This window comes from Bos taurus, chromosome 4, assembly GCF_002263795.3.
Source record: "Bos taurus isolate L1 Dominette 01449 registration number 42190680 breed Hereford chromosome 4, ARS-UCD2.0, whole genome shotgun sequence".
NCBI lineage: Eukaryota > Metazoa > Chordata > Mammalia > Artiodactyla > Bovidae > Bos > Bos taurus.
Genome location: NC_037331.1, coordinates 11,800,514 through 11,814,152, shown reverse-complemented (window position 1 = coordinate 11,814,152; position 13,639 = coordinate 11,800,514). Strand labels below are relative to the sequence as shown.

Sequence of the window (13,639 nt, the reverse complement as noted above, 5' to 3'; positions counted from 1 at the left end):
GTGTGTTAAAGATGTCGTTGAAAGGTGCAGGGGAGGAGAACGAACTTGATTTGGCAGGTGGGTGTTCACAGTACTATTATCCACAAGAGTCTGTGCTGACTGACAGCACACACGTTGCCTCTTAACAGGCACTGTACTCAGCTGCAGCAGATGCAAGTGTGTGGCGTTTTTCACTGAATATTTGAAACGGTTTTAGTTAATAGTATTAATTGTGCATAGACCAACTTGCAGCCACTGTTTCAAAGTGCTTAATGGATAATAAACCAAAAGGTTCTATGGACCTCTACTTAGCATAAACGTGGGTCAACCTCTGCCATGTTGCTTAAGTATTATGTATTTTGAGTAGGGCAAATGTTAGTTCAGAGAAGGAATCTTCCCTATACTATAGATAAATAGCGAAACTCAGGAAGGTGAAATGTCCAAGGTCAGTTAGCTGGAAGATGCTGAGCCAGAATTGGAGCTCAGATCCCCAGGGTCCTTGTTCTCTGCTCTTTCTACCATACCAAACTGCCCTTTTTGCAGATTTTCTATCTAATGAGAAATACTTGGTATTATGGCTGGTGGAGCTGCTATAATCTATATTTATATTGAGAAGAGCACTGAAGCAAGGAATTCTACTCAATATTTTCTTTGGAAAACCAAACATGCTTTATTTCATTTTTTTCACAATTTATTTAAACATCTCACATATACAAAATAGGTACAATTTAATTTTTCTGCTTGTCCGAGAAACAAGACTTCTTTGGAACCATGGGAGAGGATGAAAATGAGACTGGCAAAGAACAAATGCTGAATTTAAAGAAGAGGACAATGTTGGGCAAATGATCCACTTACTTTGTGGGAATAAGATGTAAAGTACTGATGTTAAGTCAAATGAAAAAAAATACACAATACAGCTCAACAGCAGAGGAGTATCTCTCCTCAAATTCTCCTAGCACCATCAACATTCTTCAAGTATCTGAAATACTGTTAATTAGCACCTTCGTATTTTGAACAAAAAAACACAAATACCTCAGCTCATCTCTGGTCAGCACCTCACGGTGTGGATCACACTCACAGGAAAGTGTTTTGAGGTAGTTTAAACCTTTGGAAGTTTGGGTTTTAAACTTCCCTCCGTGGAAGATATTCAAAAGCCACAAGTGGTGCAAATGTTCATGGTTTTTATTTTTCAATTTTTATTTTGGTTTTCTTACAAAGGTTGACATTTTCCACAACAGGTGTAAGAGTGTTGAAAAAAAAAAATTCCAAATCTTTTGGAGAGGGGAAAAGGGAGGGGGAGTGAATTAAATTGTATTGCACAATGCTCTGATCAATCCTTCTCCTCTTTTGCCCACAATTTAAGCAAGTAGATGTGCAGAAGAAATGGAAGGATTCAGCTTTCAGTTAGGAAAGAAGAAAAAGAAATGGCCAAGAGAAATGTTTCAGATTTCCTTTTTCTTTAATTTAGGTTGAGTTCGTTTATTTGAAACAGACTGGGCCAATGTTCAATCTGATTTCTTGGTCAGCGCCACCGATGTCCAAAGGTGCAATATCAAGGATAGGCAGGCGAGATGGCTTGTTTGTTTTATATTCAATGATTGTCTTCTGCCATTCATTTGTCTTTTTCTGTTTAAAAAGAGAAGACAGGAATATACATAAAGCAGCACTGTTATGGAATCTAATCATCTTGTATCATATTATAATTAGATATATTACATACAATTATATTGTATAATATATAATTATATAGAACACACATTTATATAGAAATATATATCAGATATTATTCATATAGAATTACTTTATTATGTATGTGTGCTAATTTGCTTCAGTCATGTCTGACTCTTTGCAACTCTATGGACCGTAGCCCTCCAGGCTCCTCTAGGTAAGAATACTGGAGTGGGTTGCCATGCCCTTCTCCAGGGGATCTTCCTGACCCAGGGATCAAACCCACATCTCTTATGTCTCCTGCATAGGCAGGTGGGTTCTTTACCAGTAGCACCACCTGGGAAGCCCCTTATGTACTATATTATAAATTACAGCCTGGGCCTTTTTAACCTCAAGTAATTGTAAGTTATGGCTTTACGTCATCATTTAAAAAACATGTTAAAAGAAAAATAATACATGGAACATAGTATATAGTTCAGTATTTCAGAGAATTTCAGGAGGCAAGATCTGTTAAGAATGCTCTGGATTTACCATCTGAATTTAAACAAATGTATTTATGACAGAAAAATAAGTTAGGTCTCTCATTCATCTGTTCATTTAATGGTCTAAGCTCCACTATCCCACTTCCCAAATTACTGTTATTCCCATATTCCACTATTACTTACAGAGCAGCCATCTACAAGAACAGTGTAAGTGAATCTGCTGTTGCCCTCGGCAACAAGTTCGACATCATTGGATCCTTGCAGAATGACAGCCTTTTTCAGGTTGCCAGTTTCCTCATCCATGTATGCAATGCTGTTCTTGCAATGGTAGGTGATGTTCTGAGAGGCATGGTTGGCCAGCAGACGCATGAAGGCAAGTTGGGTAGCCATTTCCTTGGTGGTTACTCCTTCAACATTATATTCAAACTACAGAGAGTAATATGGGAATTCCAGTTAAATGAAGAAGGACTCAGATACTAAAAGTCAAATTAAAAAAAATAGTCTGGTATAGAGAAGAATAATGGACTCAGGTATGAACCTGAACTTTTAAAGGAGACTCAATTCACTTGTCTTTGAAGTAGCAGCTACCTAGAAGGAACACAGGAACTACCATGCCGAGGCAAGTCATCTCAAAAAGTGACCTATTTCAGATAAAGCTCCTCTCTCTCTACATATATGTTTCCTTTTAAAAATAAGAACAAGAAGGTAGAGATTTAGACCCTTTTATTTTCCACCAATAAAATTAATGAAAACTTTTAATTAGAAATTCAGAAAAGCTCACATCTTGAAAACATATGTTCATGGATACTGGACTAGATGATGGCTTGTACTCCTTCACACTATGTGACATTGTCACTTTCTCCAGTGACTATCAGTTAAGTCATATCTGAATAATAACTTTTGGATTGTATGGACATGTCCAATCAATCTATCTGTAATACGCAATCCAGGAAGTAACAGAACCCAAGAACAGAGCAGGTTCTTTTAAAAAGCCCATTTTGGTAAAAGGCCAAAATGAGGATAATTAAAAAGCAAATAGTGCTAGATAGTATTTAGTAGGAAAAGGAATGTTTATAAAATTCCTTACCTGGGTACCACCGTTGATAGTTTCTCCTACCCAGACATGCTTCTTGGCCTTGGAATTTCTGTACCAGTTCTTGACTGGGATGTCTTCAGGTTGAGCCCGGATGCAGGTTTCGCCAGTAGAGAAATCACAGTATACTTTGATAGCATCCATAGTACATCCTTGGTTAGGGTCAATCCAGTAGTAACCTTTAAAAGAAAAAGACCTAGATCATAAAACCTCTCATTGAGTGACAGGAGCATAGGTTCTAAAAATTACTACTGAGAAATTCTGATTCCCAAAAGTAGCATTTTTTATCATACAGTTATATATTGTCTACTCTACATTAACAGGAAGAGGGTGACTATTTTTAAAATCAGACAGTTCTTCCTCTCCTCTCCATGAAAATCAAAAGCAGGGTATGTATTACCATGAAAGGGTAGAAATACAAATCAATACAATCTTGAAAATGGGTGCTGGTTGGAAAAAGAAAATACTTTATTAACTGAGTAGGATTTCACATAATGCCATTTTGACTCAAATACCCTTTCATATCAGTGGGAGATGGCTTTGAAAGGCCTAACTTGTGAGAAGGGTCATTCTAATTGGATATCTCAACCTACCACTGCTCCATTCTGGGTGGCTGAGTCTCAAGTCTCGGCATGTGCGAGCTGGGTTCTTCCTAGAGCCTTCTGGAGTAAGAAGGGTCTCAATCTGGTTGTTGAGAGATTTCAGAGTAGCATCAACTTCATAATCCTTGGGTCTGAGAGAAGTTGGTGAGCGAGGCTGGTCAGCCCTGTAGAAGTCTCCATCAAAACCAAACTCGTAACCACCACCACTTGGGCCAGGAGGTCCAGGAGGGCCAGGGGGACCAGGAGGGCCCTGCAGAGGTGGAAGTGAGAGACAAGAGGCTTTGGGTTTGGTCACAGTGAGGGACACCAATGATAACAGGTTTTTCATGGAGATTCACACAAAAGCATGCCCTAACAAGTAAAACAGAATCAAATTCATGTAATAACAACTTGCTCCAAGGCATACTTGCAGGGATGGGCTTAAAGAGTTCATCAGGTACAGATAATTTTTATATATTTTAGAAAGCAGGGAAATGGGGGACTACTTTAATGTGTTGTTATCACTGTCTTGTATGCTTTAGTCACTCTGTCGTTTCCGACTCTTTGCGACCATGTGGACTGTAGCTCATCAGGCTCCTCTGTCCAGGGAATTCTCCAGGCAAGAATACTGGAGTGAGTTGCTGTTTCCTCCTCCAGGGGATCTTCCCAATCCAGGGATCGAACCTAGGTCTCCCACATTGCAGGCGGATTCTTTACCGCTCTGAGCCACCAAGGAAGCCCTTCACTGTCTTGGTTTGGTCTAAAGAAGATATTCCCATAGGTCAGTGATGCCCTTTATTATTTCCCCAAATCATACTTACAGCAGGACCTTGGCTACCCTGAGAGCCACGAATGCCAGCAGGTCCGACTGCACCAGGCTGTCCAATGCGACCGTCTTTGCCAGCGGGGCCAGAAGGACCAGCAGGGCCCTAGGAAAGAAGGACACCAAGTCTGTGTGTGCCAGTGAACACCTCACAAGGGAGAAGCGGTCTGGGACTCACTGTCTGCCATAGGGTCTTTTCAGAGATAAACATCTCTTAGATTTACCTACCCTGGGACCAGCGGGACCCACAGCACCGGGAGCACCTTGATCGCCATGATGACCCTTTAAAGAGAGAACAGGAAAATCACACCTTTAGAACATGTGTTGATGAACAGATTTTAAAAAACTGAACAGAAAATTTTAGTTTCAATGGACTCTGGATTGAGAAAATTAAAATTGTAAAATGGGCCTCTTTTCTTTCATTATGTCTATTCAATTATTTTTTTTTTCTATAAGCTATTTCACAGTGCAGTATTAGTCATTCCTCTAATTATATTTATTTAACTGGGGCTGAAGGACATTGTTGCCAGGAGATCTTAGTATATGTACATTTCTACCTCCTCTAACCCTCACCCTTCCATGTTGGGATGAAACAGCATTATCTCTGAGCTATGGAGTTAGCCAGAGAACAGGAAATGAATACGATGTAGGACATTTTAGAACAACAGCAGTGAACTTCAGAGGAAGTTCATTCTCAGCTGAAGGACTTTAAGATCTGTACAGATATAAGCTGTTTCTCCATACTGTACTTACAGCAAGACCCGGGAGACCTTGCAACCCATTGTGTCCCTTTAAGCCAGGAAGACCTCTGGGACCCTTATCACCAGGCTCTCCCTTGTCACCTCGAATACCTTGTGGGCCCTATGAAGAAAAAGAAGGACAGACAGGACATTTACCGTTAAAAAACAACACTGAGGTCTTCACAAATATTGTTCAGTCTATTTACAAACATAACTCTGTATGTGAAAGGTCTGAAAGCCAGGGGGGTGATACTCCCACCGCTTTCCTTAGTCTTCTTTAGTTCAGCTCTCTGTTAAGTGGCTCATCTTTGTGATTGAAAATCAAAGTGTTAGTCACCCAGTCGTGTCCAACTCTTTGCGACCCTATGGACTGTAGCCCACCAGGCTCCTCTGTCCATGGAATTCTCCAGGCAAGAGCACTGGGGTGGCTGCCATTCCCGTCTCCAGGGTGATCTTCCCCGACCTAGGGATCGAACCCGGGTCTCCTGCAATGCAGGCGGATTCTTTATTCTCTGGGCCACTGAGAAAGTCCAATCTTTGTGATTATTTAATACCAATAAGAAGAGATTTGAAATACAAGAGATTAAAAGCTGTCTGTAGCAACTCTCAACATGGACTAAATTTTAAAAAAATATATATATAGTCTATGTATTATTTGTCTTCTTAATGGACAGTCTAGACTGATCCTCCCTAAACGCTGCACAGAAACCATCTCCATGTACATACACTGGGACCTCTTGGGCCAACGGCACCAGCAGGACCAACAGCACCGGCAGGACCCTGTGAATCAGAAAAGAAAAACACAACTTAGCAGCCAAGCCCGAGATCCTCCTCCCTGGGCGCCCCCTCCCCAGCTCCCAAGCGTGGGGAGGCCAGGGGTGGAGCCCGATAAGGATGGCAGCATTAAGGGGTGTTGACACACTCACCGGTTCACCACGGTTTCCGTGTTTACCAACGGGACCCACAGGGCCTTGAGGGCCAGGAGCACCGGCAGCACCAACAGGACCTGCGTTACCGGGGTAACCACGCTCCCCCTATGGAAGGCAAACATGAAGCTCAGCGTCAGTCTGGCGTGTACTGTAGTCCCCTTTGAAGTCACAGAACAATGACGAGGCATACTGACCTTGTGTCCGGGTTGACCATCGCGGCCTGGGGGACCGTCATTCCCAGGGTTGCCCTGTGAAGACATCACACCAGCTAAGGCACTTAGAGAGACTGTAGCCCACCGGCCCCTTACAGTTGGGCTACCTGCCTTCATTACTCCCAGTGCCCAGTAGACAACCTGCTTTCAGGCTGTTCAAAAACAGGAACAAGAAACTTGCAAACCTAGATTTTTTTCTTAGAGGTGTTTTTAATATTTCGGCCACCTTGAAGTATGCTACTTAAACACTCATTCCAAGTTATCTTTAGTATTTTCAGTCCTGACAGTGGTTAGTACAACTAGACTTCAGCTCAGGCTACAAAGGTGCACACAGTGATGTACTGCTAAGTTAGATTTTACAAGCCAAATGTTGGACTCACGTCACGACCGGCTTCACCAGGAGCACCATTGACGCCAGGATTACCGACATTACCAGGGGGACCACGGGCCCCAGGTGGGCCTGCGATGCCGAGGGGGCCAGGTTCACCCTAAAGAGGCAGAGAAGACAAACTTCCTTTCACTGGATGGAGGGCTAGTCTTACTCTCCCAAAGCCATCCTAGTCAGGGGATTCCAGTTTTGAGAGAGGAGGTAAGTGGAAAGTGAGGGGTCACCTAATGGTGAGAAGTGTTAGTAGTGTCATCCTTGCCCTCTTCCTGTACACTGAGATGGTCAGTTGTATGTACTTTGGGAACGTCCTAAACAAAGTGGGCCTCATTTCATCTGATAATCCAGATAAAATGAATTCATCAAGGTGAGAGTTTATGGAGATTAGATGGTTCCTAGTTACTGTCACATACTATGTTTAATGGAATGACTCAGAACTTGCAGAGTTTCATTCTTGCTCCAGGATAAATGATGCTAGCATTTCGTACTCCAAAGGAGTAAATGCAATTAGAGCTTATATTGTTGTTAAGCATGTAAAAAAGAACAAAAATTGTTCTGCATAATGTTAAGCTGTGTCTTTCTAACATGTGTCTAAGGGAGGTAGTATTAAAGCGTCTCAGTTAAGTGACATGTGATCTGTATAAAGAAATGCCATGAATAAAAAATCTTAAGTGGAGTTATTCAGTGATCAATCTGTCACAGTTGAAGTGGCAGCTTTTAACATCTTTTATTATGTTAACGAGGATAAGAATGGTGTCAAACACTTACCACAGATCCAGCGACACCTGGTAGACCACGCTCACCTCTAGAGCCTGGGAGACCCAGAAAACCAGGAGCACCAAGAAGGCCTTGTGGACCTGGGGTTCCAGGAGGCCCCTAAACAACAATAAAAATACTATTACTGTAAGACCCTACAGGATAATACAGGTTGGTTTGAGATTCTGAGAATGGGTTTATCCTTAGTGTAGAAAAAGGCTGCGTGCGTGCGAAGTCACTTCAGTCCTGTCTGACTCTTTGTGACCCCATGGAGTATAGCCCACCAGGCTCCTCTATCCATGGGATTCTCCAGGCAAGAATACGGGAGTGGGCTGCCATGCTCTCCTCCAGGGGATCTTCCCGACCCAGGGATCGAACTCATGTCTTTTAAGTCTCCTGCATATTGGCAGGTAGGTTCTTTACCCCTAGTGCCATCTGGGAAACCCAGGAAAAAGGCTAGTGACTTCCTATTAGTAGGACATATCTTTGGCTATCTTTTCTCTAGTGATGACAATTAGTTTCCATTTTGGCACGTATATTTCTTTGTACCTGGTTTCTCCTTGAGACCAGTGGAATGACATTTAAAAACACGTGGTTGGGATTAATGAAGTCATCATAGAGTGAGGGAATAGAGTCATAGAATTTATGTTGGGAAGCAAAATTTTTGACCTTGGCCTCTAACTAAACCAGGTCTAGTAAAATCACATTTCAGAAGTGGCAATAATACTGCACACTGCATGTTTTAAAAAATTGGTAGCTTACTGAGATCGATTAATTTACAGTAGGATGACCACAGCAATAGAATTTTGCTCTAATCCCAGTACCAGTAAGGTACCCTCAACAGCTTAAAAGGCTCTGTTGATAAAACAGTGAGTTCACTCACTCATTGTTACCTCCACCCAGTGCCTTTTGAGTATCTACTGAAGCCCTGACACCTCAGTGTCTGTTGGACAGATTTCCTGGCTCAACTGAGTTCTACTTGAGAACCTGCAATACTCATCAACCAATATATGCCATGTGAAGATTTGTATATGGGACTTATTTTAATTCAACATAAGGTATTAAGAAAGAAGAGTCTGAAATCACTTACAGCAGTACCAGGCTCTCCAGAGGGACCCTTCTCACCAACAAAGCCAGGAGGGCCAGAGGCACCTGTCTCTCCACTTCGACCAACTGGACCTTGGTCACCACGAGGCCCACGAAGCCCTTCTTTACCAGCAGGACCAGGGGGGCCAGGGGGGCCAGAGATACCCTGTGAGCAAATGTATGAGGTCACTTACTTTCTGTTAATCATCATGGAGCAGGGAGAGAGCAGCTGAGGTTTTAAATATTAAGATGTCAACAATTTGAAGCCACAAAATAATATCCTGGCCATTTTGGAGAAAGGTTTAGACCTTTAAACAATCTTGTAGAAAGAAGCAATTTTCCTCTTCCTTCCTGAGGCTGTAATAAACTGAACAACTGAGGCAGAGGGTATGGCAGATATCTGTGAGGAAAAGCAATGCTGTGCCACAGTTGCAGCACACTGGAGTCAGAGCTATGCTGACTTGTAATCGTCAGTTGTAAACGAATGGGACTGTGGGTTTTGGAGGACTCCACTTGTTTCTTTTCGAAGAAAGCCAGTACAGGCATTTTGTTCATAATTGAGGAATCACATATGCTCTCAACTAGGTTTAATTAAATGCCTACAGGGAATGAAGATTTTCCTGTTATGAACCTGTGAAAGGATTCCAAGAAATCAACATCTCTGCTATTTTTTTCCCCCAGAAACCTTAACCGGAAGACTTAATCCTTGGTAATTAATTAAATTCTCTTGAGTCCTGACAGGAGAGTCCGAATCAAAATTAAATTAGAGGCCAAACCACCTTTAAATTCAGGAACAATTATACTTTAACAATGGAGGCAGAATGTTGGCCATAAAGGGTAATTGGATATAGAAATAACTGATAAGTGACTAAAACTGTCTTGATTTTTTATTTTAAACAGAGACCATGCCCCTAAAAGGGGCAAGGGGACTTGTGTTCATATGAATAAAAGCCTCTTAAACTGATATTAGAAAATATAATTTCTGATGATTTTGCCTTAATGATTCGGAACAACTGATTTCAGATTAGGAAAGTCATAGCAAAATGCTAGCAGCATGTTTCTTCATAGAGAGTTTCTTAACAGTTTCCTTCTAGAGGCTAGGGATTTTGGCTAGAGTAAATAAATGAAGACACGTTTGGGAAGTGATTTACTCACAGAGGGTCCAGGGGGACCAGTCCGTCCAGCAGCACCAGGGAAACCAGTAGCCCCCTAAAAGCAAGCACATTAAAATTCCCCAGTCAGCACCAACTCCAGGAATCTGGGTAAGAAGGAAAATCCTCAATACATGTGACCAAGGATGGACCAAAGAGTAGGGAGTGACAGCCCTGGAGAGGGTTTTATTTTAACCAGGACCCCAAAGACCCTCCATCTCCGCACATCTTCCTGACCAGCATGGCCCAGATTGCAGTGCACGTGTTTTGCATTAAGGCTCTGATAGTTCTTTCTGAAATGCTATTAGATTATATGATGGTTATAAAGGCAAGACACTATTATATTATTATACATCAATGTGTATATATTAGTAACTCTTAACCACCTGGCTAGGTGCTAAGGGAATGGACATGGAGTAAGTCATTTTGTTTTCAGAGGAAGGTACAGTAAAAGACCAAGGTATTAACTGCTGTCCAATGAGAGGAGGAAGGAGTCAGTGGAGTTCATTCCTAGGGAGCTCTGGGTCTCTAGGGAGTCAATGTGACCCAGGGAAGGGACTTGGTCAGGCAGAAGAGGGGTGTATCAATAGAAGGATAAAAGGTACCAAAGAAATATTTTATCCATTTCACAATGAAACTACCTGGGTTTAACCTTGTTATTACTACCTCAAGTAAAGTGGTAAGAATATACAATGCACTGAGTTCCAGCTGGAATTTAAGTTAACATTCCAGGAACATGACCCTTAACTTCAGTATCAGAATTTCTCCAGAGTTAGCTTGAGCCTCAAGACTCCCCTTATTATAGTCCAAATTACCAAAAATTCCCAAACTCTCTAGTTGTCCCTAATAGCTTCTGAAGAAAGAAAAGCGATACAAATCCACTGTAAGTACTCACAGGGGGCCCTCCATCACCACGACTTCCAGCAGGACCAGGTGGGCCATTTGGACCCTACATGCAAACAAAGAAAGATGGGGTCAAATCACAGAACAACCTTTATAAATGTTACTCTTTTCTTCAAATGGATTATTTCCATGTCTGTTAGAAGCAAATCTAGAGATTATCTTTGTTACATAAAATCCCCACTTCAATATTACCACCTTTAGGGGGTTATCCAATAAATGAGATAAAACAATATTTATGATACTTTTATAATATGTAAAGTGGGTACACAAGTTTTAACTCATTTTAAAAATAGTCTTCTGTCTGCTATGTTCCCTGATGGGTAGTAGGCACTTGATTGATAGATGTTGTTACAAGATTTCATGGGTAACTGCCCAGGCTGTGTTGACCACTTGTGGATTCAACTTACAGACGGACCGGCAGCTCCAACGGGGCCTGTGGGACCAACAGGACCATTTTCACCCTTGGGTCCTTTGGTTCCTCTCTCTCCTTTAGCACCAGGTTGACCAGCAGCACCCTGTAGGAAAGGAACAGTTACAGTTCAGGTGTTCCAGTGCACTCTATTTGTTCACTTGGGGTGTTTCCGGATGAACTTTCATCACATGATACTCACAGCAGGACCAGCAAATCCGTTGGGGCCAGCGGGACCGACCTCACCACGTTCACCCTAGGTGGGAGAAGGGATTGCAAAATATCTTAGCAAACCTCAGACTCATCGGTGTCTAAAAGTTATGAGGGTCCAAATTGATCCAGAATTGATCTACTTACAGGGCTACCACGAGGACCAGCAGGGCCAGCAGGGCCAGCGGGACCAGCTTCACCCTACAAAGGGACCCAAAATGAGTGCATCAGTGCGCCTCCCACAGATGCTCAAAGAGGTAGGCAGGAAAGGAGACAGAGGGAGCCAGTGGGTTCTCGTCAGAGTTCACAACTGCATCCAAAGAGGCGACTAATCCCCATCTCACAGATAGAAGTGAAATGGACTCTTACTCTGCCTAATGTTGTATTCATTTTGGAGGTTGCAGGGGCATTGGTCATACACTTGTAGAAATATTATAAGTCAGTGTCCGCAATACCAGAAGGAGGACATTTTAATTTTTAGATGGACACGAGGCTGATCTACTTGTGGCAATTTGCACAATACAATAAATAATGTCTATTTTAAGTGGACTGTTCGATGTGAAATAGGAACACATGTATTTTATTGATTTTTTTTTTTTTTTTTTTACAATTGAAGGCTTCAGCAAAGCTCAGTACATTAGGATATTGTTAATGGGCAACCCCAAAAGACTTTCAAACAAATGATAGGGATTAAGATATAGCTCAGATACCAGGCACATGTATAGAAAAGGAAGAGAACTTTAACCACGTAGCATTTGTTCTCTGCTGCCCCACACTAACAGGTATGTTTTTAAATAGATGGGCTTTATACAAAGGCATAAAAATGAATTGCTGGGGCCCTATGGGATCAGGGCAGCAGGGAATTTTCGATATTGCTATCAGTCAGAGAGTTGCAAGTCAGTGAAAATGCATGCTTACCCGGTCCCCATTGGCTCCAGCAGGGCCAGGAGCACCAATAGCACCAGGAGCACCCTAGACCCCAAAAGAGAAGTCTTGTCAATAACACCCCGTACCATCAGAAGGGACACTTACCCTCTCCCCTTGCTGTGCTTATTCAGTGGTGGAACACTTTCACTGGACACTCGGGATAGACATCAAGAAAGCCTCTGATGCATTTCAGTTCTAATTATCAAGGCATCAGAAGCCACTCCCAGGAGGAGAGTTACCGCAGTGGTGAAGGTCATGGAAATGTCTAGGTTATGGCCAGATTAGGAACTGCAGAGATCTGAACTCTCTGCTCTTTTAAAATTCCCTGGAGGGTAGCAAATGACTAGCGTTGTTAAGAAGAGTTAGGACTGTGTGATTCAGAGACAGGACTATGATGAATGTGTCACAGGGAGCTCCCAGCACTGAGGGAGAGGTGAGAAGAACCAAAGGGGCTTATGGCCCGGAAAAGCCATGAGGCCAGTATTCTAGAGTAGGATTATTATACCTTGATGGGACTATCATTGGCACCTCCACGCCATTAACAGTTAATCTTGGGGCGGCTCTTGAATGATAAATTCTTAGGGTATATAGAACCTTGTTATAGGATATGGCTTCTTAAAATGCAAGAATTACTGCTTTTTTTTTTTTTTTTTCCTAAAGCCCTATGTTAGTTTAAACAATAATTTAATGTTCTGTTAAACCCAGAGATTTGGGGTGGTAGTTTGCACTTGGTACAGTTAAAACTAAGGAAGGGAGAAAATTCATAATTTTCATAATTTTCAAGGGAGTAAGTCCTCTTTTGAATTTTTCTTTTGGAACATGTAAAATGATGTGATTGGAATACCCTTTTACTAACCCTGACTCTCTCTTTTGTCAGTTCCATTTTGGAAAGCTTCTCAACTCAAATGGAGTGAAATGTTTAAAAAAAAAACACCAATATAAGTACAAATAGAATTCTACTCACACGAGCACCATCTCTACCAGGGCTACCAATGTCACCTCTGAGACCAGTTTCACCCTAAAAGTATAAAGCAAAAGCAACTTTTTATTTCCCAACCAAACTTTTGAATCAAAATTGAGTTTTTTTTTTCTACAGAAGCTATAATTCATTTAATATAATTCATAACATAATATAATTTAATAAAATTATAAAATAATTTAATATAATTCATAATATAATTCATTTAAGATCTTTAGTAATGTTTTGATTTCCTACCATCTTCTAAAAACTCGAATGGAAATACTCATTTGATAGAAATACGGAAGGAAAAAATAACAACAACAAAAAAATTCAAGTCCCTTTCC

General features: G+C 41.6%; 1 protein-coding gene across 2 annotated transcripts in view; it reads right to left on the bottom strand.

The window, feature by feature from the left end:
* Positions 1–1,039: 1,039 nt before the first annotated feature.
* Positions 1,040–13,639, bottom strand: part of COL1A2 (collagen type I alpha 2 chain) — a 36,697-nt gene continuing 24,097 nt past the window's right edge. Inside the window, 20 exon segments of one of the 2 annotated variants that reach the window (NM_174520.2) lie at positions 1,040–1,605; positions 2,313–2,555; positions 3,217–3,401; positions 3,816–4,074; positions 4,625–4,732; positions 4,855–4,908; positions 5,380–5,487; positions 6,093–6,146; positions 6,293–6,400; positions 6,490–6,543; positions 6,888–6,995; positions 7,661–7,768; positions 8,739–8,900; positions 9,890–9,943; positions 10,781–10,834; positions 11,196–11,303; positions 11,400–11,453; positions 11,555–11,608; positions 12,326–12,379; positions 13,299–13,352. In NM_174520.2, coding sequence (NP_776945.1) covers positions 1,459–1,605; positions 2,313–2,555; positions 3,217–3,401; positions 3,816–4,074; positions 4,625–4,732; positions 4,855–4,908; positions 5,380–5,487; positions 6,093–6,146; positions 6,293–6,400; positions 6,490–6,543; positions 6,888–6,995; positions 7,661–7,768; positions 8,739–8,900; positions 9,890–9,943; positions 10,781–10,834; positions 11,196–11,303; positions 11,400–11,453; positions 11,555–11,608; positions 12,326–12,379; positions 13,299–13,352 — 2,130 coding nt within the window. In that variant the 3' untranslated portion in view covers positions 1,040–1,458. 2 annotated transcript variants of the gene reach the window in all.